General features: G+C 61.0%; 2 protein-coding genes across 8 annotated transcripts in view; one reads left to right on the forward strand and one right to left on the reverse strand.

Annotated features, from left to right (window-relative positions):
* The window catches only part of NUP98 (nucleoporin 98 and 96 precursor), a 36,819-nt gene extending 30,328 nt beyond the window's left edge, over positions 1 to 6,491 (reverse strand). For 4 of the 6 annotated variants that reach the window (XM_077192527.1, XM_077192519.1, XM_077192537.1 and 1 more), the window contains exons 1-5: positions 6,337 to 6,491; positions 2,780 to 2,883; positions 2,282 to 2,383; positions 1,931 to 2,110; positions 1,091 to 1,230 (exon numbers count right to left, since the gene is read on the reverse strand). In XM_077192527.1, the coding sequence (XP_077048642.1) occupies positions 1,091 to 1,230; positions 1,931 to 2,110; positions 2,282 to 2,383; positions 2,780 to 2,852 (495 nt within the window). In that variant the 5' untranslated portion in view covers positions 2,853 to 2,883; positions 6,337 to 6,491. Of the gene's footprint in view, positions 1 to 1,090; positions 1,231 to 1,930; positions 2,111 to 2,281; positions 2,384 to 2,779; positions 2,884 to 4,921; positions 5,069 to 6,336 lie in introns of all 6 variants that reach the window. The other 2 variants (XM_077192523.1, XM_054654978.2) reach the window with 2 other exon arrangements.
* A 273-nt stretch (positions 6,492 to 6,764) lies between these two features.
* On the forward strand, positions 6,765 to 25,086 carry PGAP2 (post-GPI attachment to proteins 2). 2 transcript variants are annotated; one of them, XM_054653409.2, is made up of 6 exons: positions 6,765 to 6,877; positions 8,880 to 9,053; positions 10,160 to 10,412; positions 13,050 to 13,156; positions 23,205 to 23,313; positions 23,793 to 25,086. In XM_054653409.2, the coding sequence occupies exons 2-6, from the start codon at positions 8,889 to 8,891 to the stop codon at positions 23,921 to 23,923; spliced, it is 765 nt and encodes a 254-aa protein (XP_054509384.1). In that variant the 5' UTR covers positions 6,765 to 6,877; positions 8,880 to 8,888; the 3' UTR covers positions 23,924 to 25,086. The 2 variants fall into 2 exon arrangements, with proteins under 2 accessions (XP_054509384.1, XP_054509392.1); XM_054653417.2 differs by having other exon boundaries at positions 13,050 to 13,144.
* Positions 25,087 to 26,189: the final 1,103 nt, after the last annotated feature.

The raw sequence follows: 26,189 nt of genomic DNA on the forward strand, positions 1-26,189 counted from the left end.
GGCTGGATGGGATCTTGGCCATGAGGAATTGTTCCCTGGCAGGGTGGGCAGGCCCTGGCACAGGGTGCCCAGAGCAGCTGGGGCTGCCCCTGCATCCCTGGCAGTGCCCAAGGCCAGGCTGGGCACTGGGGCTGGGAGTAGCCTGGGACAATGGAAGGTGTCCCTGCCATGGCAGGGGTGGCACTGGGTAGGATTTAAGGTCCCTCCCGGCCCAAATCTTGTCTGATTGCATGTTTTTATGATTCCATCATTATTTGTACAGCTGAGGTCTCACCCAGGTGTGTTTAATGATGATCAACAGTGGAATTAGTCACAGGAACACTCAAAACAACACCCAGCAATTCTGCTTTCTGTTTCACTTTTACAGCAGTTTACCTCAGCTTCTGAGTCAAACCCTGGAGCTCTGCATGAATTCCAGTATCCCCCCTCTTTTTAACAGTGCTATGGAAGTACAAATCAGCAGCACTGCAAGAGCCCAGGCAGCATCACAGCTCTGCCCCCGAAGCCTCAGTCTTACATCAGCTCAGTCTGGAAATGAAGAGGGCTGAGATCTGCATGAACAAGTTTCTGGGGAACAGAGCCCCTCCTCCAGCAGGCCCCAGGTAGCCCAGTTCCTCAAGGCCTCTCTGCTGGGCCACCCTCCAGGCCCAACTGCCACAGAACTTTGTAGCAGTTACTGAATCCTGTCTTAAAGGGGACTCGTCCGGGGGAGGCAGGACAGCACTCCTCTCCTGCCAGGTCCCATTCCCAGAGCCAGGCTGGCTCAGCAGAGCTGTGCTGATTCTGACCCATCCCAAGATGCCTCTAACCCTTACTGCTGCCAGCATTTGCCATGGATCACCTTCAATTCCACAGCACTTGCTGGACAGGCTCAGCTTTAGGAGCTCCTTTACTCCTTCAGTGTTGGCCCTAAACCCAGCAAGCCTGGAATTCTGTCGTGTTTGAGAGGGGATGTTTTCAAATCAGTTCAAAACACTTGCACATGAACTCGTTTTTTCACCTCAGTGACCAAGACATCACACAAACGACTGCAAAACTGAATACTTCCCACAGTAAACAGGCTGGAGTAAGAAGAAAGAGCAGAACTTACATTAAATTTAATAGTCGTGCCAGTTGGAGCTGCAGTGAAGCTGGTTGGGCCAAAGAGAGAGCCAGATGTGCTCCCAAAGGGGTTGGAAGTGGTGTTGGTGGTCCCAAAGAGCCCCCCACTGCTGGTGCTTGTACCAAAGTCTGAATAAAGCATAAAAAGTAACAACATCAGTATTACAACAAACCCAAATTAACTATTTAAAACTTAAACCCTAATACTTTATTCAAACTAGAAACTGGTTTGAAAATGCAAAAAACTGCTGGGAAAAATAATCTGACAGCAAAGCTGGATGTTGATGGTGCTGCTAATGCAGTGCCCTGCTGCAGAAGTGTCCTTAACTCAGCACTCCAGAAACACCAGACAAACCACAGCAGTTTCCTTCTACAGCAGTCAGTTTCCTTCCTTCCAAGTAGGAAGAAAACAACACAATAACTTTATAATAAAGAGAATCAGCAAGGCTCCTTTTTTCAGAAGGGGCTCCAAGCAGTTGCTTTTGCCTCATGAAATTACAGAAGAGTTTAACAGCATTCCCTGTCTTCTCCTGCCACAGACAAACCCAATTATAACTGCTCTGTCACAGGAAAAAAAAAACCTAAAATCAATCAGCCCCAAAACAGTATTCAAGATAAAGAATTCCAACCAACAACCTTTGGCAATTTATTTTAAAATGTAGGGCTGGAATCACAGCTACAGATTCAGGAGCATGTGGGCTCTCCCCAGCTGCTGTGGGCAGAGGGATGTCACTGTATCCTGCAGGAGAAACCCCCCAGCCCCACCCTGGCCCCTGTCCCACCCAACTGCTCTCCCACCCAACAGCAGAGGGGTGCCAGTCTCACTCACTTCCAAAGCCAGCTGGTTTGTTCTGTGCAAAGGCATTATTCTGGGATGAGAACAGGCTTCCACCAGTGCTGGTGGTTCCAAAGAGGCTGTTTGATGTCCCAGTGGATGTTCCAAAGCCAAAGCCAGTGCTGGTGGAGGAGGTGGCTGGTTGGTTGAACGTAGTAGACCCAAACAACCCTCCTGCAGACAGAAACAGGTGGTTAATCCTTCACAGCCTCTTCTGCCTGGGAGCTCTGACAGTTCTTGCTGTCCTGGGCTCGGGAGGGTGCTTTTTGGGTATTTTTGTTGCCGATTCCCTGGTTCAGGCTGCTCCCCTCTGCCCTCCCTCCGTGCCCAGCCCCTGGGGCATACCTGGCTTGCTCTGCGTGCTCCCGAACAGGCTGCCGGTGTTGTTGCTGGAGCCAAAGGCCGAGGTCCCGAAGGCTCCTCCGCTGGTGGTACCAAAGCCAGCATCTGCAAGCACAGCCCAGAGAGCCCCTCAGGCTGCAGCTCCACACAGCCCCAGAACACACACATGCTTCTTCCTTCCAGGCCTTCCCCACAAACCCACCACAGATTTGTGCCAGCCCCAGAACAGCCCAGCGATACCACCTTCCCCAAGCACTGCATTTCCCACTCTTCCTTCCCACAGAAGGAATTTCCACAGCAGACACGGAACCCTGGTTGTCTGCCCAAACAGAAAGCTTGGTTAGGGGTGAAGCCTCGGGCTCCTGAACCTCTTCCAAGCCAGCTGGAGCACCCAGCAGCTCCCTAATTCCATTCCACAAGGGATCAGCACCTCCCTGGGATCCTCTGAGCTCACACCAGGAAAAGACACCTCATTGAAGCCACCTTGGATATTTCACTTACTTTGCCCAAAAGTTGAAGTTGTCCCAAAGCCGGTGCTGCCTCCGAATGGAGTGCCAAAGGATTTGTTGAACATTTTCAGGATGTATCAGGTTTTCTTCCTAGACCTGGAAAGCAGAATTCAGGTTTTATCGAAAGCTCACCCTGCTAACTCATTTTCCATCTCCTTCACTGCCAAGGGCAGCAATCCCACCAGAATCCTTCAGCACCAACCCCATGGCACTATGTGATTCCAAACCCTGCCACAACCCCAGGAGGGCCAAGGGCACCAACATTCCAGTGACACCACAGCCAAGGAGGTGTCACTAAACACCAGTGTCCCTAAAATTAAGCTGTCACCCTTAATTATGGCTGGAGTTCCTGCCCATCTCGGCCTGTGTCCTGGGCTGCAGTGATCCCACAGCAATCCTGGGGGTTTCCAGGAATGATTTTCCTGTTCCACCCATTTTGCCAACTGCTTCAAGCACGGCAGAGGGGAATGCAGTGCACAGGGATTACAGGAACCCAGCCTCCCTCTGCTCCCCAGCAGTTGCTGTTCCAGGGGAGTTTTGCAGGGCCCAGTTCCCTCTCCAGCCCCCACGGTTTCTTTATAGCACATTCCCTGCTGCCTCTCCCCAGCCTCCTCCCCCAGCACAAACAGATACAAACTCTGCTCCAGCTCTCTGAGTTTGTCAACAAATCCAGCACAATAATCCCCACAGCTCCTCAGGCACGCTGTGGGGAACAGCAGCTTCACCACTGAAAGTTCCAGATTAGCCAAAAACTTGCCAGATTAACAAAAAAAGCCAGTACTACCCCAAATAATGTTCATATTATCCCCAAAACAGCAGTACTAGCAACAACAACAACAACAAAAAAAAGCTAGAACTAGAAAAAGAAAATGCCACATGAACCCAAAAAAGCCATAATAGCAAGAAAATGCCAAAGTTAAAAAAAAGCCAGTATTAGTCCCAAAATGCCATGCTGACCAAAAATAATGGGTGTAATGATCCATGAAAAGTCATAATAGCCAGAAGAAAATGACAATACTAACCAGAAAAAATACACATTACTAAAATCATGTCCAATAACAAAAAAAACAAACAAAAATGCTAGTACTACCCCAACCTCCCTCCAGATTCAGTAGGAAATGAGGAATTCACCCACATTCCCAGGTACTCCCTGGCAGCAGTAGCCACACGCAGCACTGCAGAACATCAGCAGTGCAAGGATGGCCCACACCAGCAACATTCCCAAGGCAAACAATTCCAGCTAAAGCCAAAGCTGCCCTTTCCCTGTGCCGAAGGCAAGCAGAGAGGGACTGGGCACTGCCCAGCACAGCCTCCCCCAGGGAAATTGCTACATCCATTTGCCCACCCCTGAAACTGAAGTGTTTGTTTCCCTAACACCAGCAGCACTTTCTGGGAATGGCCAAATCCAGACGGGGAGCAGCCACAGGCTCCCTCAACCCTGAGCAGCTGGAGACCAAATCAGCCCAGACCGGCCCAATCCCGCACTGCCCTGGCAGGAGAACTGCAAAGATGATTTTAGTGTCACCTCCACCTACTCCAACAGACACACAGCACAATTCCGGACTGCTAAGGGTCTCCACACATCCACAGGCAAATCCTTACAGGCTTCATTTGTCCCAGGAAGAGGAATTTCAGTAAAATGGTCCCGGTAAAAGCCAGGAAAAGCTGCTCTGACAAACTCTCAGAGCTCCTGGGAGAGCTCCTCAGGGTAACACTGCACCCTGAGCCCTCCTCACCTTCTCCCATGGGATCCCTGGGGCTGGCCCAGCCCTGGCAGCCCATGCAGTGCCAGCTGTGCCCCATGGGCACCTTGTCCCCAGCCCAGAGCACTCAGTGCCACCTGCAGGGGACACCTGCAGGGCTGGGCACTGCAAAGCTCCCTGGGCAGCCCCTGCCAAGGCCTGAGCTCCCTTGCCATGGGCAAATTGCTGCTGCTGTCCAAGCTGAGCCTCCTGTCAGGGAGTTATGAGAGTGGAAAAGTTGACCCTGCACATTCTTCTCTCCAGGCTGAACCCCTCAGGTCCCTCTCCACCAGGACCTGCTCCCAAAGACACCTCTCCATTCCTATGGAGCATTTTCAGCCCCCTCCCCTTGTGCCAGTGCAAGTTTCCCTTTCAGGCCAGATAAAAATCACCTGTACTTTCCAGCTGTCCGATGTTGTGACTCTCAGCCTTATCTGCAAATTCACAAGTCACTCATTTTCTGTGGCTCGTCTTTTTTAAGTCACTGCTCTCACATTGTCCTGAGATCACTAAACGCCAAACTCTACCTAAGAAGAAAACTAAAAAATCATATTTTAAGAGAAAACCTGTTATGGAAAGATTTCCCCCTCCCACAACAAGCATTGTGTTCTACTTCAAACCCACCCCTCCTCCCCTGCACCTCGAGGGCTGTGCCCAGTTCTGGGCACCTCAGAGAAAGAGAGACCTGGAGGGGCTGGAGTGTGTCCAGGCAGGGAACGGAGCTGGGCAGGGGCTGGAGAATCCCTGAGGGAGCTGGGCAGGGGCTGCAGAATCCCTGAGGGAGCTGGGCAGGGGCTGCAGAATCCCTGAGGGAGCTGGGCAGGGGCTGGGGCTGGAGCAAAGGAGGCTCAGGGGCCCTTGTGGCTCTGCACAAGTCCCTGCCAGGAGGGCACAGCCGGGGGGGTCGGGCTCTGCTCCCAGGGCACAGGGACAGGAGCAGAGGGAACGGCCTCAGGCTGGGCCAGGGCAGGCTCAGCTTGGACAGCAGCAGCAATTTGCCCATGGCAAGGGAGCTCAGGCCTTGGCAGGGGCTGCCCAGGGAGCTTTGCAGTGCCCAGCCCTGCAGGTGTCCCCTGCAGGTGGCACTGAGTGCTCTGGGCTGGGGACAAGGTGCCCATGGGGCACAGCTGGCACTGCATGGGCTGCCAGGGCTGGGCAAGCACCAGGGATTTGGGGATTCTGTGAACCCAAGAGCTGGACCAGAATTAGTAAAACTCGAGGGTTTTACACAGGATCCCCCTCCCACTCGCTGCAGCCCCAGCTGAGGAGAGATCCCTCACGCCAAAAAGCTCTAATTGAAGTTTAACAGCAACAGCAGAAAATCCCCCAAAACCACCCAAAGAAACCCATATCACCAACATAACTTCAATCACATGTAACCACCCTAACTTTAAACTACGACTATTTAACACGACAGTAAATAACTCCCGGGCCCCGGGACTGCCGGGCCGTTACCCGCATCCAGAGCCGCGTATCCTCCGTGGAAAACACCCGGAATCTCCCACCGGACCCGCACCGGGACAACCAAAAAGGCCTAAAAATCCCCAAAAGCGGCCAGGTACTGCGGAAACAGCCAGGGCACGGCTGCCGGGAAATCCCACTCCCTCACAGCCTTCCCGCCTCCCTCCGGCCCTCCCTCCGTCCCGGGGCCTCCCCGCGCCCCCCCCCCCACTCCGGGACCGCCCGGTCTCCCGGCACAAAAGGCCTGGCGGCGGCGCCACAGCCACGCCGGGAGGGCAGGGCGGCCAGGCCGCGTCGCTCGGCGCGGGGGGCGGGCAGGGCAGCCCTGGCAGGCCCCGGTGCTCACCGTGGGTGCCGGAAAGCGCCGCTCGGAGCGGCCGGGCCGGGTCGGGCCCGCGGTGCCGCCGCCGCCGCCTCACGGGGCCGCAGCTGCGTCACAGCCCGCGCGCGCACTCCCGGCCTCCCCCGCGCGCCGCCTCGGCCCCGCCCCGCTTCCGCCTCCCATTGGCCGCGCCCCCCGCTCTCGCCCCGAGCTCAACGCTGATTGGGGAAAGCGGCGCCGCGCACTGAGCGCCCATTGGCCGAACGGGCGGCGGAGAGGGCGGGGCTTTGCGCCGCGGAAGGGTCCAGAACGGCCTGTGTCGCGGCGCCACCCTGACATCCGGGGCGTTTAGAGGGGGCGGGGCTTCTACCGCGAGGACCAATCGTGCGTGGCGGCGCTCGGGAGCTGGGCCCCGCCTCTTAAAGGGGCCGCAGCGGGTTATTGGGGCGGGGGAAGAAGAGGAAGAGGTGGGAGAAAGGGAGGAAGAGGAGGAGGCGGAAAAGGTGGCGGAGGCGTGGTGGGGCTGCCGGGCCGGGCCATGGGGCAGCGCCACGGGGGCTGAGCGGTGAGCGGGGGCACGGGGGTGTTGGGGAAGAGTCCCAGGGAGGGTCTCTGAGGGAATCTGGGGAGCCCCGAGGGGTCACTCGCGGCGGGAGCCTGGGGTCCTGGGGCGGGGGGCGCCTGCGGGGAGCCCGGGGAGGGGTCTCAGGGGATCTCTGATGGGTGTGCGGTACCCGGGGCAGCTCTCGGGGTGCTGCAGCCCCTCTGCTGCAGGACAGGTTGCGGCCATTCAACACGCGATACAAAAGGTTTGCCTTTTACTTGCCCTCTTTGGCGAGACCCCCGCGGGGAGGGAGGGCAGGGGCTGCGGAGCTCCTGCTGTGGGGTCCCCGGGGTGTCCCACGGCACTGGGAGCTGTGCCCGAGCCCCCCGAGGGAGGAGCAGGGTTTGGGGGGCTCCATCCCCCGCCCCGGGCTGTGGGGAGCCCTCGGGGGGTCCCAGGGAGGGGAGCCTGGGCCGGCCGGGGACCCCCCCTCCACACCCGGCCCTTTGGAGCTTCCCTTTCTCTTTGCTTTTATGCTCAAGTAATTCCCTCTCTCCGTGCCCAGCAGCGCGGGTGCGGCTGAGCTCTGCGTTCGTTCTGTAGTCCCTCGGTGCTTGGGGTCGGTGCCTTCCCTGGGGCTCGGTCCCCGGTTGTGGGGAGCTTTTGGTGCGGGCACAGTGGCCGTGCTGCCCTGGGGCATTGTCCAGACGGCTCAGGGATTGTCCATAAATCCGATTTGTCCCGCAGCCGGGCGGTGGGGAGGTGGGATCCATCCCAGCCTGATCCCTGTTCTGGAGTTTGCCAGGCTCCAGACGTGCCTGTCCCCGCGTTCCCGACCTGACAGCCCGGTTTTGTTGTTATGTGGGGCTTGTGCTGCCCTGACCCTCCACCCTGGGGTGTGTGGAGTCATGGAATGTCCTGAGCTGTAGGGACCCCCAGGGATCCCCCAGTGCCAGCCCTGCCCTGCCCAGAGCCCAGCAAGCCCAGCCTGGGCATCCCTGGCAGCGCTGGCCAAAGGCTCCTGGAGCTGTGGCAGCCTCGGGGCCGTGCCCATTCCCTGGGCAGCCTGGGCAGTGCCAGCACCCTCTGGGAAGAACCTTTCACAATATCCAACCTAACCCTGCCCTGGCCCAGCTCCAGGCAGCGCTGCCCGTGCAGGGCCGGGTGCGGTGAGGCGAGCACAGGCTGTGGAGCCGGTCGGGGGAGCCGGGGCTGTGAGAGCCGGGGCTGCGGGAACTGGGTTGTGGAGCCAGGGCCGGGGGAGCCGAGGCCGAGGGAGCCGGGCTGTGCTGGAGGAGCCGGGCTGTGAGAACCGGGGCCTGGGAGAGCCGGGCTGTGCTGGAGGAGCCGCGGCTCCCGGCGGGACTGAGAGCGGTGGCCTGGCTGTGTCAGCGCTGCCCTGAGCACAGGGAATGATCTGGATGGATGCCACGGGACAGGGTTCACGTGCCCTTCCTGCCAGATCCCTCTGGAGGGCTGCAGGGAACGGCCCTGCCCTGCCCTGCCCTGCCCTGCTCTGCTCTGCCCTGCCCTGCTCCCTGTTCTCTGTGAGTCTCGAGGTGCCATCCCCACAATGGGATTTTCTCTGGCTGCACATCCTGCGGCTGTGGGGTCACTCAGGGTGTGAGGGGCTGAGCTGTGTGTCTGTGGGCTCACTCAGGGTGTGAGGGGCTGAGCCGTGTGTCTGTGGGGTCACTCGGGGTGTGAGGGGCTGAGCCGTGTGTCTGTGGGGTCACTCAGGGTGTGAGGGGCTGAGCCGTGTGTCTGTGGGCTCACTCGGGGTGTGAGGGGCTGAGCCGTGTGTCTGTGGGGTCACTCGGGGTGTGAGGGGCTGAGCCGTGTGTCTGTGGGCTCACTCGGGGTCTGGGGTCCCTTCCCAGGGCTGTGTGGGGCTGGGCAGAATCCCAGAGTTTCAGAAAGCCCCCAGGGTCATCGAGCCCAGCCTGTGACTGATGCCCACCTTGTCACCCTGCCCAGAGCAGGACAGAGCGCCCCAGTCAGACATTTGTTTGTTTGTTTCCAGGTTTCCAAGATGCTGCAGGTCCCGCTGCCGCTGGATCGGGACGGGATCCTGTTCCGGCTGCGTTTCACCACGCTGGCCCTCGGGACTGTGTTCTGCCCTCTCTTTGGGTTCCTCTTCTGTGTCATCTGGTCTCTGCTCTTCAACTTCCGTGAGACGACTGCGACCCACTGTGGGGTGAGAGACTCCCTTGGGAAAACCCATATTGCTGGGGGGTGACAGAGCTCCTGTGTCCTCCTGGGCTCCTCTCCCTTCTCCTGGGCTCTTCTCTCTCCTCTCCTGGCCTCCTCTCCCTCCTCCTGGGCTCCCTTCTCCTGCTGGGGTCCTATCCACTTTCTGGATTCCTCTCTCCTCCTCTGTCTCCTTCTGGGCTCCTCCCTTGGGCTCTCCCACCAAAGTGTTCCAAAATCCAGAACAAGCTGCATTGTTTCGTTATCCTTGTGGTGCCTCAGGACCAGCAGCAGCAGGTTTGGCTTTGTGTTGGGACTGAAGGCAGCACAGACTGGTCAGGCTGGTGTCTGGACTGGGCATGCTGGGGGTAATTGCAGCGAGGAATAAAGGTGGGGAAGCTGAAGGGAAATACATTGTCCTGGGGAGGGGTTGGTGCAGAGCTGCTGCCCCCTGGTCTGCTGGAGTTCAGAGGAGCCACAGGTGTCTGGGGAGGGAGGGCCTGGAGCTCCACGTGGGATGGGATTGGGCTCAGGGCTTTCAGGCTGCTGGATGAGCAGCTGGACACGAGCTGGGGATGGAGGGCAGCAGACATCTCACTCCAGCAGGAGAACTTTAGCAGGGCCTGGAGGGACAGGAGCCAGGGAATGGCTGCCAGTGCCAGAGGGCAGGGCTAGATGGGATCTTGGCCATGAGGAATTGTTCCCTGGCAGGGTGGGCAGGCCTGGCACAGGGTGCCCAGAGCAGCTGGGGCTGCCCCTGCATCCCTGGCAGTGCCCAAGGCCAGGCTGGGCACTGGGGCTGGGAGCACCTGGGACAGTGGGAAGTGTCCCTGGGCCTTAAGGTCCTTCCAACCAAAGCCATTCTAGGATTCTCTGGACAATCAGGAGTGTAAAAGCAAGAAACCTGAGCAGGTAACTGTGCAGGGCCCCCCAGGACTGCCCCAGCAGGGCTGTAGGATCCATGACCCCATGGGATGGACCAGGGCACTGCCGTGATGCCTTCCCTGCCTTTGGGACTAGGAGTTAACTCATTCAGCATTACAGAAAGGACAGTTTCAGCGTGTGGAAGGGCTGGCTGCGTGTGCCTGTCCCCACAAGCCCGTGTCCCCGCAGGTGCCCAACTACCTGCCGTCCATCAGCGCGGCCATCGGGGGCGAGACCCCGCAGCGCTACGTGTGGCGCCTGTGCATCGGCCTGCACTCGGCCCCGCGCCTCCTCGTGGCCGTGGCCTACTGGAACCACTACCAGAGCTGCCACTGCCCCCACCCCCGCTACCTGCGCCTGTGCCACGTCACCCTGCTGCTCAACCTGATCGAGAACTTCGCCCTCCTCATCCTCACCTACGTGTCCTCCACCGAAAACTATGGTAGGTGTCTCACAGGGCCCTGTCCCGCGGCACCCTGCCTTGGGCCACTGCTTTGCAATGAGGCAGCTGGAATGAGAAAACAGTTAAAAGCCCCCAGAGAGTCCATTGAAGTTAGTAGTTATAGAGGAATGAAGTGTGCATAGCATGCAAATGGCCCTGCTCTTCCCACAGTTCTTGGTTGCTGGTGCTTGGTTGAAGCCCTGGGTTCAGGCTGGGGATGGAGCCTGGACCAGGCCTTGGCACCTGGTTCCACCCATGTGCCCAGGCCTGATCCAGGGCTGAGAGCAGGTGAGCAGGGTAGACCAGAGCTCATCCTGCTTCCCCTCCATCCCCACAGCAGGGCTGGGCTCTGAGCTGGCTCTGCTCCAGCTGCCCTTTCACATACCCTCCCCAGGAGTTTCTGGGGAAAATTTCATAGAATCACAGAATGCCAGACTGGTTTGCATTGGGAAGGGACCTCACAGCCCACCCAGTGCCATGGCAGGGACACCTCCCACTGTGCCCAGTGTCCAGCCTGGCCTTGGGCACTGCCAGGGATGCAGGGGCAGCCCCAGCTGCTCTGGGCACCCTGTGCCAGGGCCTGCCCACCCTGCCAGGGAACAATTCCTCATTGCCAAGATCCCATCCAGCCCTGCCCTCTGGCACTGGCAGCCATTCCCTGGGTGCTGTCCCTGCTGGCCTTGTCCCCAGTCCCTCTGCAGCTCTCCTGGAGCCCCTTCAGGCCCTGCCAGGGGCTCTGAGCTTCCCTGGAGCTTCTCCTATTCAGGTGAGCACTCCCAGCTCTCCCAGCCTGGCTGCAGAGGGGCTCCAGCCCTCTAATAGCTCCTGGAAACAGAATCAGAGTTGTTCAGGTTAAATCCATGTATCCAGAACCTGGCCACATCAGACTGGGAGATTCTCTTCCCCCACATGATCTCATCTCAAAGGAGCATAAGTGCCAGTGCTGGTCTGCAGCTGCTGTTTCATCCCAAGATCTGGAGGAGGCACCAGGGGTTAAGTGGAGAGCACTGAAATCAGGACCCAGCAAGGTGGTGCTGTTGCAGTGGGAACACACCCTGTGCTGGGCTGTATCAGCAGGACAGTAATGTGTTGGCTTTCCCTGCACAGTGGGATGGTGATGATTGGTACTGTGTCCAGCTGTGGGCTGGAGAGAGACTTTGAACAAAGAATGGCGTGCCAGGACAAGGGGAATGGCTGCCAGTGCCAGAGGGCAGGGCTGGGTGGGATCTTGGCCATGAGGAATTGTTCCCTGGCAGGGTGGGCAGGCCCTGGCACAGGGTGCCCAGAGCAGCTGGGGCTGCCCCTGCATCCCTGGCAGTGCCCAAGGCCAGGCTGGGCACTGGGGACAGTGGGAGGTGTCCCTGCCATGGCACTGGGTGGGATTATAATGTTTTTAAGGTCCCTCCCAACCCAAACTGTTGTGGGATTCAGGGCTGTGGTGCTTTGAGCAGAGTCCCAGGATGTCACCCAGCCTTTGGGGTGAGGATGGTCCGTGGTGGAGCCCAGTGACTGGGATGGCAGGGCAGGAACCTCCTGCTGATGGAGGTCTGTGCTCTGGGACCTGTCCCTGCCCAGCTCACCCTCCTTGTCTCCTGGCAGCATTCCCTGTCCCATGGAGAGGTGTCCTGTGCCCCTCTCATGGCAGGGTCTGCAGCCTGACCTGCCCCAGGGGCTTCTCCAGCTCGTCCAGGCCAGGGTCCTGCCCTTAGAAATCCAGGTGCTGCTTTGAGGTTTGGCCAGCTGGGCCAGCCTGGCCTGGCAGGCGCAGAGCCCTGGCTGACCCACTTCCTGGGATCCTCACCCCAGACTAATCCCCAGCTCTGGGGAAAGTTTCAGCCCTGAGCTGCCATGCTCAGGTTAATCATCCCTGCAGGACACCCCGCTCTGACCTCTCCCACCTGCTGGCACCTCACTCCTCATGTGCTTCCCTGCCCCTGGCATGCAGAGGGCAGACAGGGATGGTCATTCCTGGTGTTCAGGTGGTTGGGAATTCAGCCTGAGGTTCAGCTTCTGGAGAAGGGGCTGGGAAGTTCTCTTCAGAGCAACACTTGTGAAAATCTCTCACCTGAAGGTGCAGGGGTTCTGTGGGGTTTAGGGCCGTGGGAGCAGCTCTGCCTTAGCCTTGCTCCAGCTGCTTTCCCAGCCCGATCCTGTACCTGGGCTAGTGCAGGTGTGCACAAGGCAACCTCAGTGCTGCAGATGAGGCTGCTGCTAATGGGCAGGTGGGTAATTCAGGGGGCCAGAAGATGGACTTTTCTGGATTTTTGACTGGCTCACTCTGCACACCCCCTCCCCGTGCCTCAGTTTCCCTGTCCCTAGAACAACAGTGGCAATGCTGAGCTGCTCCCAATGGTTCCTTAGTTTACTAAGCTGTGTGAAGCCATGGTCCCAGAGCACAGAAGCACCCTCCTGGCACTTTGGGATAAGTCTTCCAGGCACTTTCATCCCCTTCCAGGGGCCCCTGAGGCAGCATGAGCAGGTTATGGAGCCTGTCTCCTGCCAAGACCCCACTGGAGTCCCAGCATCACTGGGGTCCTGGGGCTCCCAGCAGAGCACAAAGCCCTCCCAAATCCTGCCCCACGTTCCCCTTGTGCTCCTGGCTTGGTTGAACAGGAAACCTGTTGTTTGTCAATCCAGCAATCCACGAAAATGCCTTCATCGTGTTCATCACGTCGGCCCTGGGCCACATGCTGCTCACCTGCATCCTCTGGAGAATGACTAAGAAACACACAGTAAGTCCCGAGGTACAGACACTTTCCTTTCTTCTCTCTGTGCTGGGAGCTGGGAGGGGGCTTTGGCTGGCACTGATGGGCTTTGGCTGTCCTTGCTTGTGAAATAACCCTCAGCAGGTGCTAGAGGAGCCAACAGCAGCAGGTGAAATGGAAGAACTCAACAAAATCCATTTACCAAAGCAAAATGGGAAGGAAGCTTTTAATTTCCTATTTTCTGGTTTTATCATAGAACCACAGAATGGTTTGGTTGGGAAGGGACCTAAAAGCCCACCCAGTGCCACCTGTGCCATGGCAGGGACACCTCCCACTGTCCCCAGTGCCCAGCCTGGCCTTGGGCACTGCCAGGGATGCAGGGGCAGCCCCAGCTGCTCTGGGCACCCTGTGCCAGGGCCTGCTCACCCTGCCAGTATGTGATTAAGTTTTCATCGAGAGATCATACTGGAAACCACTTGGTATCCCTGTGGATTGGGATTGCTCATCCCTTCTGCATGCCTGTTTCTAAGCTGAAGTTGGCTTCCCTGTGCTGGGAATTGCTGGTCCTGCAAGCTGGGAGCATCAGGCAGCAGCAGGAGTTGTTCTCCCTTTGCTCCAGAATGACTGTGAGCAGGCTGGCTCTGGCTCCTTTTCTGGGGAAGGGTCAGGGGGTGCAGGGGCTGGCTGTGGGGGCAATGAGTCTGGTGGAGGATCCAGCCAGGCGCTCCTGGTCCCATTGCCTGGATGCAGCTTCTGTGCTGTGCTGGTTTGTGGTGTCAGTCCTGGACCACAGGCAGGACATCCAGGTTGGTCCTGGACTATGGGCACGGGCAGCCATGGGCAGGGCAGGGCATCCAGGTTTCACACTGTAGGGTTGTGTTTCTGTGCTCACGTGGCTCCAGCAGGCTTGCCTTCACCTGTGGATCTGGACTGCCTGGATCTCTCTCCTTTCCCCTCGGGCTGCTTCTCCCCACCTGATCCCAGTCCAGCCCTCGTGGTCCCAGTGTTAAATAGGGAGGGGTCCTGGGGCTGTGGTGCCCCAGGAAGGTGACAGTGTGCAGAGCAGAGCCCATGGCAGGTGTGTGCCTGTGGCCCGGGGCTGCAGGGCAGGTGCTGTGCCTGGGGTCCATGTCCCAGCAGGATGAGTGCTGGGGGCTGAGCTCTGCAGCCCTGTCAGGATGAGTGCTGGGGCTGAGCTCTGCAGTCCCAGCAGGATGAGTGCTGGGGCTGAGCTCTGCAGTCCCAGCAGGATGAGTGCTGGGGCTGAGCTCTGCAGTCCCAGCAGGATGAGTGCTGGGGACTGAGCTCTGCAGCCCTGTCAGGATGAGTGCTGGGGGGCTGAGCTCTGCAGCCCTGTCAGGATGAGTGCTGGGGGCTGAGCTCTGCAGCCCTGTCAGGATGAGTGCTGGGGGCTGAGCTCTGCAGTCCCAGCAGGATGAGTGCTGGGGGCTGATCTCTGCAGCCCTGTCAGGATGAGTGCTGGGGGCTGAGCTCTGCTGTCCCAGCAGGATGAGTGCTGGGGCTGAGCTCTGCAGCCCTGTCAGGATGAGTGCTGGGGCTGAGCTCTGCAGCCCTGTCAGGATGAGTGCTGGGGGCCCAGCTCTGCAGCCCTGTCAGGATGAGTGCTGGGGGCTGAGCTGTGCAGCCCTGTCAGGATGAGTGCTGGGGGCTGAGCTCTGCAGCCCTGTCAGGATGAGTGCTGTGGGGCCCAGCTCTGCAGCCCTGTCAGGATGAGTGCTGGGGGGCTGAGCTCTGCAGCCCTGTCAGGATGAGTGCTGTGGGGCTGAGCTCTGCAGCCCTGTCAGGATGAGTGCTGGGGGCTGAGCTGTGCAGCCCTGTCAGGATGAGTGCTGGGGGCTGAGCTCTGCAGCCCTGTCAGGATGAGTGCTGGGGGCTGAGCTCTGCAGCCCTGTCAGGATGAGTGCTGGGGGCCCAGCTCTGCAGTCCCAGCAGGATGAGTGCTGGGGGCTGAGCTCTGCAGTCCCAGCAGGATGAGTGCTGGGGGCTGAGCTCTGCAGTCCCAGCAGGATGAGTGCTGGGGGGCTGAGCTCTGCAGCCCTGTCAGGATGAGTGCTGGGGGGCTGAGCTCTGCAGCCCTGTCAGGATGAGTGCTGGGGGGCTGAGCTCTGCAGCCCTGTCAGGATGAGTGCTGGGGGCCCAGCTCTGCAGTCCCAGCAGGATGAGTGCTGGGGGGCTGAGCTCTGCAGCCCTGTCAGGATGAGTGCTGGGGGGCTGAGCTCTGCAGCCCTGTCAGGATGAGTGCTGGGGGGCTGAGCTCTGCAGCCCTGTCAGGATGAGTGCTGGGGGCCCAGCTCTGCAGTCCCAGCAGGATGAGTGCTGGGGGCTGAGCTCTGCAGCCCTGTCAGGATGAGTGCTGGGGGCTGAGCTCTGCAGCCCTGTCAGGATGAGTGCTGTGGGGCCCAGCTCCACATTCCTGGAGCAGCTCCTGCTCAAGCTCTGTCGCTGCTTTTCCTCCCCTTCCGCCAATTCACGGAGCCTGTCCCTGCTGCCTGACTCCAGAGACCTGGGAAAGAAGCTTCCAGCAGCTGTTTGGCTGTAAGGCTCCTAAGGGAAGGGGCTTGAGGAGATGCTGAGAGTCTCCTCGCTCTCGGGGAAGTGATCTGTTCTCCCTGCTGATATGGGAATAGCGGGAGCTCGCAGTCATTCCCTGGCAGCTTTCCCACGGCTTCCTTTATTTCTGTCATATTGTTTTGGCTTGTCTTTTTTCTGGGTGAGACCTCCAAGGCCCTGGATCTCCTCCCCTGCCACGTCACCCACTGGTGCTGTTTTATCTCCCCTGCAAATGGGCAGGGAGGGGTGAGGCATCCCGGATCCGGGGCTCAGCTTTAGGCCCCTCAGGACAAGAGAGCCTTTGGAGGGCTGGAGCATGTCCAGGGAGGGGAATGGAGCTGGGGAAGGGGCTGAAGGAGCTCAGCCTGGAGAAAAGGAGACTCGGGGGATCTTCTGGCTCTGCAGAACTCCTGACAGGAGGGGACAGCTGGGGATTTGGGCTCTGCTCGCAGGGAACAGGGACAGGGCAGGAGGAATTAGCCTCAAACTGTACCAGAGGAGGTTCACATTGGGTATTGGGAAAATCACTTCCTATACAGGGCGGTCCAGCCCTGACACAGCTGCCCAGGCAGGGGTGGAGTCCCATCCCTGGAGGTATTTCACAGCTGTGTGGGTGTGGCACTTGGGGACATGGATCAATGGTGGCCTCGGCACTGCTCGGGTGCAGTTGCACTCAGTGGTCTCAGAGGGATTTTCCAGCCTCCTTGTTTTCTGTGACTCTGCCCGTGGACTGAAGGAATCTGCACATCCTTTGGGGGAAGGTCAGGGAACATGGTGACACCTTGGCTGAGCATGCCACCACCTGGCACCGTGCCACCAGTCACTTCCTCCTCCCATCCCGGAACAACCCTACTGGTGGAGGGAGCTGCCCTCGGCGTGCGTGCTCCCCCCAAAGCTGGGGGTTTCCCCGAGGAGACAGGAGCCCTCCAGGGCCAGCCCTGACCCGCGGCCAGCGGGGGTGCGGTGTCCCCGTGCCAGCTCCGGTGTCCCCGTGCCAGCTCCGGTGTCCCCGCCCGCTTCGTGCGCGGCCGCGGGGTGGAGCTGTCGCCCAGGGCACGGGTAAGGGAGGAGGAGGAGGAGGGAGGCGGGCTGACACGGCTCCCGGCCCGGCTGTGGCGGGGTGAAGGTGGCACGCTGCTCGTCACGCCACCAGCGTGCCCTTTGGCTAGGGGACTCTGGTCACTGCAGCTGCCGCGTCCCCGTGTCCGGTGATGGTGTTGGGCTCGTGCCACCAACCCTTCCCGCGGATCCTGCAGGCCGAGCCGGGTCTGCTGGGGTTTGTCCCACTCTCTGCCTGGGTTCCTCAGGCTCCGAGCCCTCTGCTCACGGCTGGTGGCCCTGGCAGGCTTGGCACAGCTCCTGTGACACCCGCAGCTTGCTTGGCTCGGCGGGACGGGACACGAGAGGTGCCACTGCATCCGAGGCTTGGCGGTGCCAGTGAGCAGCCCAGCCACGCTCGTGGGGCTGTTTGAGGCCAGGGCACAGCTGATCCCTCCGTGTGTGTCACCTTGGGGACAGACTGACTTGGCTGGTGTCCCTTGTGGGGCCTTTGTTCACATTTGCTGCCCCCAGCCCTGGAGCTGGCTATGGCAGGAGGGGACAGGCGAGGAATGGCTCCGGTCCTGCGGTGTTCTGTCCTTCCCTCCTCCCCTGCAGAGGGTCCCAACAGGGTTCAGGTTCTCCAGGGCCAAACCTGGGACCATCTCCAGGACAAGCTCCGTGTGGGGAGCTGGAAGGAGAAGGGAACAGGGGGGCTGTGCCTTCCTCACCCCACAGCTGGAAGGAGAGGGGAACAGGGGGGCTGTGCCCTCCCCACCCCACAGCTGGAAGGAGAGGGGAACAGGGTGGCTGTGCCTTCCCCGCCCCACAGCTGGCACTGCTTTTAGTGCTGCTGGGGGGGGTTGAGCTCCCCAGGTCTGGCTTCATAGGAGGGACAGGAATTGGTCTTGCAAAAGCTTCTTGTGTCCGGCGGGGCTCCTGTTGCAACTGGTGTTCTGTGAGGGCAGGAAGGTGCAGAGGAACTGGTTTGTAATGGGGAAGTACAGGCAGTTTCCAGTTTCGAGGTGGCAAATGGTGAGAGAAAGGAAAATAAAGCTCTGTGGGAAGGGAGAAAAGACAAAGCAGGAGAGAGAAAAGGAGAGGAGGGGGCAAAGCAGAGGAGAGAGATTCTGTGAAAAGGGAAATGGAGCCTGGCAGCCTTCAGCTGTGGCTGATCACTGCACCCTGTGCTTGGTGCTTGGCCATGGCATGGCAGTGCCCACCTGGGCTGGCAGCTCTGCTGTTCCTGGCTGGCTGCTCGCCCTTAAAACCCTCCTTCCCCCCAGCCCTGAGCTGCAGAGCTGGGCACTGGGGCAGAGCAGTTTCACTTCTTGTTTGCAAACACACTTTCCCCCCCAGCTCAGGGCTGGTGGCCCCAGCAGACACCAGTGTGTGCATGTGGTGGCCATCAGGCTGCCTGGCTCAGGCTCATCAGAGGAGCCCCAGGGCTGGAGCCCCTCTGGAGCCAGGCTGCGAGAGCTGGGAGGGCTCACCTGGAGAGGAGAAGCTCCAGGGAGAGCTCAGAGCCCCTGGCAGGGCCTGCAGGAGCTCCAGGAGAGCTGCAGAGGGACTGGGGACAAGGCCTGCAGGGACAGCACCCAGGGAATGGCTGCCAGTGCCAGAGGGCAGGGCTGGATGGGATCTTGGCAATGAGGAATTGTTCCCTGGCAGGGTGGGCAGGCCCTGGCACAGGGTGCCCAGAGCAGCTGGGGCTGCCCCTGCATCCCTGGCAGTGCCCAAGGCCAGGCTGGGCCCTGGGGACAGTGGGAGGTGTCCCTGCCATGGCAGGGGTGGCACTGGGTGGGCTCTGAGGTCACTTCTAGTCCCTGCTGTGGCTAGTGCAGGTGGGCCCTGCTGTGCCACCAGCCCCGGGGCTCTATCCCACAGTGTCCCACTCCCCTGGCATCCTCAGGGCACACAGGCTGAGCCCAGCCCAGTGCACAGGCACAGGAGCCTGTGGGGCACTGTCCCCTGTGTCCCCAGGGCCCAGCTGAGCCCCCGGGGCTGGAGCAGGGTGGCTGAGCTGTGTCCCTGCCCAGCAGGGCCCTGTGAGTAGCAGGGACCACAAGCACCTTGGTGACCACGCGTGGTTTCACCCCGGCGCCCCTGGGAGCGCTGCCGGCGGCTCAGAGCAGCCCTCTGTGAGCAGCCGAGCTCCGTGTGGGGCCCTCTGGCTCCGGGCTCTCTGCACACGCCCGGAAACCCTCGGGGGAGCTGGGGCTGGTGTGTGACACACAGCCCTGCAGGTGCCACTTGTCCCTCAGACAGGGATGGTGGCTCCCGGGCAGAACCAGGGCCTGGCAGGTCCCTGCAGAGTGAGCTGTTGCTGTTTAAGATCACTGTCAGCCCTATCCCCATCAGGAGCTGGGGGCTAGGCACAGTCCTTCTACTCTCTGGAGGCAGTGGGATAAGCAGGAGGCTCCTGTGCCTCCTTGCTGGTAGCTCACAGCAGCCACCTCAGCCCTCAGAGCTGCATTTGCAGGGCTTGGGGCTCCCCCAGGGAGGGGGAATGAGACCCCCAGTGCCTTCTGTGGGCTCGGAGCAGCATCTCAGAGTGTGCCTGTGGGCTGGCTGGGCTGGGAGCAGTGATCAGAGTGTGCCCCCCATCCCAGAGTGTGCCCCCATCCCAGAGTGTGCCCCCCATCTCAGAGTGTGCCTGTGGGCTGGCTGGGCTGGGAGCAGCAATCCAGAGTGTGCCCCCCATCCCAGAGTGTGCCCCCCATCCCAGAGTGTGCCCCCATCCCAGAGTGTGCCCCCCATCCCAGAGTGTGCCTGTGGGCTGGCTGGGCTGGGAGCAGTGATCAGAGTGTGCCCCCATCTCAGAGTGTGCCTGTGGGCTGGCTGGGCTGGGAGCAGTGATCAGAGTGTGCCCCCATCTCAGAGTGTGCCTGTGGGCTGGCTGGGCTGGGAGCAGTGATCAGAGTGTGCCCCCATCTCAGAGTGTGCCTGTGGGCTGGCTGGGCTGGGAGCAGTGATCAGAGTGTGCCCCCATCTCAGAGTGTGCCTGTGGGCTGGCTGGGCTGGGAGCAGTGATCAGAGTGTGCCCCCCATCCCAGAGTGTGCCCCCCATCCCAGAGTGTGCCCCCCATCCCAGAGTGTGCCTGTGGGCTGGCTGGGCTGGGAGCAGCGATCCAGAGTGTGCCCCCAGGCTCTCTGCAGCAGCCACTCTCTCCTCCCCGAATTGCCCAGCCTCCTGCTCCTGACTCACCTTGGCCTGTTGGGGAATGTGCCTCAGCTCCCCCGCCAGCTGGGCACTAAATATAATTCCCTGTGCTTTTCTGAGCCAGACACACATGCAGCCACGGAGGGCTGGGCTGGCTGTGTGACACTGCCTGCCACGGGTGCTGCAGTCTGTCTTGGCAGGAGGAAGTTGGCAGCCCCAGCTGTGCCAGCCCAGCAGCCAGAGCCAGGCCACAGGGGAGCCTGGCACCAGCTCAGCTGGGAGCACCCATCCTTGGGATTTCCTAACCCCTCTTTTTCCTCACAGGCAGACAGAGTTTGGTGGCTTCTTGCCACGGTGCTTGGAGCTGCCAGCTCCTCTCCACGGCTCTGACCTGGGGGTTCCTGGTCCTGTCCAGGCTGAGCAATCCCAATTCTCCCAGTCTTTCCTCACAGCAGAGGTGCTCCATCCCTCTAATCTTGGTGGGCTCCCTGGGGTGTCCCCAGGTGGGGGATCCCCACAAAGCTGGGGCCGTGGGAAGCAGGGACAGTGCCTGGCACTGCCTGTGCCCTGAGCAGGGCAGTGGGTCCAGCCCACACCAGCGAGGGGATGGGCAGCTCCTCCATCCACAGCTCCTGGAGCTCCCACGTGAAGTGTGGGCTAGCCCTCCCCTTCCTGCTGCAGCAGGGCAGGGTGGCACTGCAGCTCCCACATCCCACGAGGGTCCCCATGTCCCCCTGCTGTGCTGGGCATCCCGCCCGTGCTCCTGCAGGGACCTTCCCCGAGGTGCCACCTTCCAAGCCAGCTCTGCTCAGCATCCTGGCATGTCACCAGGTGCCCTGTGATCCCCTGGCAGCGGGCTGAGCCAGCTGTGCCCTGGAATTAGGGATTAACACCTAATTATCCATGTGATAATCCCCGGGCCAGACCGGGAGAGGGGGAGCTCGGAGGGCACCCAGAGGTGCAAGGTCACTCTGGTGACCCGGAGTGGCTCCCACGGGGTCCTGCCGCAGGACCAGGGCGTTGAGCGGGGTGTCCCGAGGTGTTCTGTGCCTCCGTGTGTTGTAGTGTGGCTTTATACTTTGTAATACTTTGAAGAAGTTTTGTTTTGTATCCCTGTATTTTTCCCAAATGGTTTATCCCAAACTGTACCCCCTCCCTTTACCTGTGTAATCCCTCTCCCGGGATGAGATCATCCCCAAACCCCCACCCTGGCTCTCTGTCAATCACTCAGCCTCCCATCCCCTCCATGCAGAAGTTTCGGTCCAAGTCGTCCAGTGATGAGCCAGAGGCCAGGGGTCAGCCCCCCAAGCCTTGCCCCATACGCTGTCCTAAATGTCTATGCCCCAGCATCCATCCCTTAGGGTCACTGAATGGTTGGTAAGATGTTATCTACTTTCAGTTTCCACCTCCCTTTAAATGTGACCTTGGCACATCTCCCGGGGCTCTGGGCAGGAGGCCCCTGAGGTGCAGGAGCTCCTTTGGGATCCTAATAAATCCTTGGATTAACCCCTGCTAAGAGTCAGCCCTTTATCATCTACCGCTGTCTCTGGTGTCTCTTGTGCTGCACAGGGGCCCAGCCCAGGTGCCCTCAGTACCCTCGGGGCACACACAGTGAGTGTCTCCCTGCCAGCCCAGGTGCCCTCAGTACCCTCGGGGCACAGAGAGTGTCTGCCCCCAGCCCAGGTGCCCTCAGTACCCTGGGGGCACAGGGAGTGTCTGCCCCCAGCCCAGGTGCCCTCAGCACCCTCGGGGCACAGGGAGTGTCTCCCTCAGCACCCTGGGGGCACAGGGAGTGTCTCCCCGGTCTCTGCCGACTCGGGACGGGCCGAGGGTTCCTGAGCGGCTCCCAGAGGCACAGAGACATCGGTGCTCCTGGGAGGAGCAGGTCGCTGGTGGCCCCGGCGGCCCCGCAGGGTGTGTGGGTGCGCCGGGGCTCAGCGCAGCCGTTTGCTGCCGTGGGAGCGGGTGGCAGCGCGGTGGCAGCGCGGTGACAGCGCTGTTCCCAGCCGCTTTTCCGGTGTGAAACTCGGCACCGCGCCCCGGCCCCGGCTCGGGGCTGGCTCTGCCGCTGCCGGTGCCGCCGCTGCTCCTCACACCCCGCGCTCGCTCGGCTGGGCTGGGCTGGGCTGAGCTGCTGGCCCGAGGGACCGGCAGTCCCAGCAGGCAGGGCCAGCCCAGCGCCCGTGGGCTGGAGGTGGCGTCACCCGCGTGTCCCCGCACCGTGAAGTGCCCGTCCTTCCTCTCTGGGTTTTCCTCCCTGGCACGCGTTATGCGGGTAATGGAAAGTGTGATGGGGCAATTTAAATTTTCCTTGTTATCAGCACTCCCTCAGAATGGAATCTTTGTCTCACATGAAGTGTCAGGCAAGGGGGAAATTCCCCTCCCGCCTGTAACAGCCAGGGCTGTCTGTGGTATCCCCAGCCCCTTCTGTGGGGCTGTCCCCCCTTGCAGCCCCCCATGCTCATTGGGCTCCCGACATGGCTTGGGGTTCCTCTGCCCCCAGGCTGTAGGATCCTTATCCATGACCCTCAGGGTGATGGGAGAAATAGAGGCAGGGAATTGGAGCCAGCACCTGCTGTGGCTGCCGGGGGTCACTGCACCCCCAGTCCCCAGCTTTGGGGTGCTGGGCAGTGGGTTGGGGAGCTTATCCCAGGGGACAGGCCTGGTCCCTGGCTTGTCACAAAGGCTGGGCCCTGGGGGACAGAGCGGTGAGCTGGGACTGTGGGGCTGCTGCCAGCATCCCCAGGCTCTGTTCCTGCCCCATCAGAGGAGGTGCTGGGGGGCAGGATGGGGCCCCTCCAGTGCCAGGGTGTGCTGGGCGAGCTCTCCAGCGCAGCACCCGCCCCAGCTGCCGCCCTTCATGTGGTTTCCTCCTCCCTGCTGCTGTTGTGAGTGAGGGGGTGCAGCACCCGCTGAATTCCCTGTGCCCTGGGGCCACCTGCAGCCATCCAGACCTGGGGATCTGCCTCTAGCAGAGCCTTGGCCCATCCTTGAGGGGTCCCCTGAGCACCCCAGCACTGGGGGCACCATATGTGCTGGGACCCCGTGGCTCCCTCATACCCTGTGTCTCCATGTAGGTGTGAGCCCCTGGGCACAGCCCTGCCCAAGCCACCCCTGGGGCTGGCCTGGGGGGCTCTGCACGAGGGGCCAGGTGCAGAGACCCCCGGGGCTGTGTGGGGCCAGGGCAGAGCTTCCCTGGGAGGGGATGGGCATGGCATGGCATGGCATGGCATGGCATGGCATGGCATGGCATGGCATGGCATGGCACGGCATGCAGGGCTGCTCTGGCATCAGCCAGCCCTTGGCCTCTTCCAGGAGCGCAAGTCGTACAAGTGGAAGCAGCTGCTCTTCTTCTTCACCTTCATCACGTTCGCGTTCGCCGTGTGCGTTTACTTCCACCACAACTGGTACTGCGGCCCTGGAGGTGAGGGGGCTGCCGGGGGGCGTGTGGGGAAGGGGCTGGGTGGTGCCAGAATCACTGAATCACAGGATCCTTAAGGTTGGAAGGGATCCCTGGGATCAGCAGGTCCCAGCTGTGCCCAATGCCCACCCTGTCCCCAGAGCACTGAGTGTCACCTCCAGGCCTTCCTTGGACACTTCCAGGGATGAGCACTCCAAACCTCCCCGGGAGGCTTCTTCCAGTGCCTGACCACCCCATCTGTGAAAAAACTCCTTCTGATGTCCAAGAATTCCTCCTGATGTCTGACATCCTCCTAATGGGATGCCTTGGCTTCCAATCCCAGCCCAGGGAAGCTCCAGGTGCCCAGCCACACTTCCTCCCTGGTGGGGTCCAAGCCCCCCAGCCCCTGCTCTGCTGTCCCCAACAGTGGCCCAGAGACCCCCCCAGCTCCCAGGGCAGATGCAGCTGTGGGTCCCCCTCACCTGCTGTGCTTCCTCCCCCAGTGTACACTGTCTTCGCCTTCCTGGAGTACCTGGTTGTCCTCTCCAACATGGCCTTCCACATGACTGCCTTCTGGGACTTCGGCAACAAGGAGCTGGTGGTGAGCTCCCTGCTGGAGGACAAGCACTTCTAGCCAGCCCCGTGCTGGGGCTCCTCTTCCCTGTCCTGCCTGGAGGAGGGCTGGGTGTTTGCTGTGGAGCTGCTGCGAGGATCCTGCCGAGGTCCCCGAGTGTCTGCCCCTCCTGCAGCTGCAGCTCTGCTCCAGGGGAGCTGTGGGCTCTTCCAGGGACCCCTGTCCTGGCTCCTGCAGCTCCAGGAGGGCAGGACAGAGGAGGAGCAGGACTTGCTGCCTGTTGCTTTGGAGAATGCTCCAGGGAGAGCAGGATGCTGCTCCCGGCATTGGGCCATGGGGGTCCAGCCCTGCCCTGCCCTTTCTTGGCCTGGGGGCTCTCACGGTTCCTCCTGCAGGCTGGGGGTCTTGGGGCAAGCCCTCAGAAAGGGCTGGTGGCCTTTTGGGCTGGCTTCAGGCACTGCTCTCTGGACTGGGGCAGGGTCCTGGCCCACGTGTGCCTGAGTGCCCAGGAGGGGAGCAGGAAGGGCTGGGCCGTGCAGGGACTGCCTGGAGCAGGGTGGGAGCACACAGGGCAGAGCAGGTGCTGGGAGCATCCAGGTCTCGCTCCTGCCTTTCCCAGAAGCCCTCCCAGCAGCACAGGCTGTGCCAGGGGTGCTGTGCCCCTTCCAACCCAGTTTGAGGAGGAAGGCTGAGTGTGCTGGTACTGGAGGTCTTTGCCCCAGCGTCCCCATGGCTTCCCCTGTGCTGTGGGGCTGGAGCTGGGACCTGCTGGGGTTCAGCAGTGCCCCCAATGTGCAGCTCTGGCTGCCAGGGCACAGGGGACGTGTCTGGATGGCAGATGGGGGCTGACAGTGTCCCCAAGCTCCTCCTGCAGTGCTGCTGGAAGGGGCACCTGGAGCTGCCTTGATTTTGGGGAGGTCTGCACTTGCCAGGCTCGTCCCACTCCATGCTTGGCTAGGAAGGACCGGTGTGGGTCCCTCCCTGCCCTTCACCTGAGCACAGCCACCACCGAGGGCCACCTGGGATGTCCCAGGGCTCATCCCAGGGCTGGGCAGAGCCTCCTCCAGCAGGAGCTGCGGGGCCCTGGCAGAGCTGGGGCTGAGCTGGCTTTGAGCAGCACGTGTCCATCGTTGGTGTCCCCATCCATGGGCTCCATCCGTGTCCCTGCATGCGTGTGGCGCCTTGGCTTTGAGGTGGTAATAAAGCACTAAGTATTTTTGTGAGCCCTCTGCAGCCTCCACAGCATCTCCACCTGGCCCAGCCTGGCACGGCCCTGGCACGGCCCTGGAACAGCCAGCAGGTCCAGACCAGCACCACGGGCAGGGTGGGGGCTGGAATGGGGTGCAGGACACTGACTCTGGGCTACGGGGCTGGAGTGTGGGATGTGGATCCTGGGTGTTGGAGCTGGGGTGCAAGATGTGACCCCTGGGTTCTGGGGCGTGGGGTGTGGATCACTGGGGTGTGGAATGTGAATCCTGGGTGCTGGGGTGTGGGGTGTGGATCACTGGGATGTGGGGTGTGGATCGCTGGGGTGTGGAACGTCAGTGCTGGGTGCTGGGGTGTGGGGTGTGGATCGCTGGGGTGTGGGGTGTGGATCGCTGGGGTGTGGGGTGTGGATCGCTGGGGTGTGGAATGTGAATCCTGAGTGCTGGGGTGTGGGGTGTGGATCACTGGGGTGTGGGGTGTGGATCGCTGGGGTGTGGGCTCTGGATCACTGGGGTGTGGGCTCTGGATCCTGGCTCCTGGGGCTGTGGTGTGGGACGTGTCCCTGGGTGCCGGATGAAGCCCGGGAAGGCTCAGCAAAGCTGGGAATGAGCCAGGAGCCGGGCTGGAGGCGTGGGACTAAGCCCACCCCGCAGCTGGCGGCCCCGCTCCCCGCCCAGCTCCTGGGGCCGCTCACTTGGCCGTGGATCCTGCAGATCTTACTGATGCTGCAGGGCCAGGGCCAGCCCAGCCCCGGGGACAGAGCCTGGAGCCAGGAGGGCTGGGGCTGGCACTGCTGGGGCTGGGGCTGGGCAGGGGCAGGGGAGCTGCTGAGGCCTTGGTCCCCCCTGTCCCGGGCCATGGTGGGCCCTGCCCTCACTGCAGCTGCCCCGGGAGCAGCTGGGAGGGGAAGAACCGTGAGCTCATCCTGCTGTGCCGGGCCAGGGCAGGGCTGTGTCCCACTCGTGGCATCACAGGGTCCCCTCCTCACCCCAGCACCAATTTCTGCACCAAACCCCACCGGGGTGGCACCTTGCCAGCCCCACAGTGGGACCCAGACATGGCCCTGGGGATCCACCACAGTGGGAGCAGGATGTGGCTGTGGGGATCATGCCACAGACCA

Source organism: Agelaius phoeniceus, chromosome 2 (genome assembly GCF_051311805.1).
Source record: "Agelaius phoeniceus isolate bAgePho1 chromosome 2, bAgePho1.hap1, whole genome shotgun sequence".
In the NCBI taxonomy this organism is placed as follows: Eukaryota; Metazoa; Chordata; class Aves; order Passeriformes; family Icteridae; genus Agelaius; species Agelaius phoeniceus.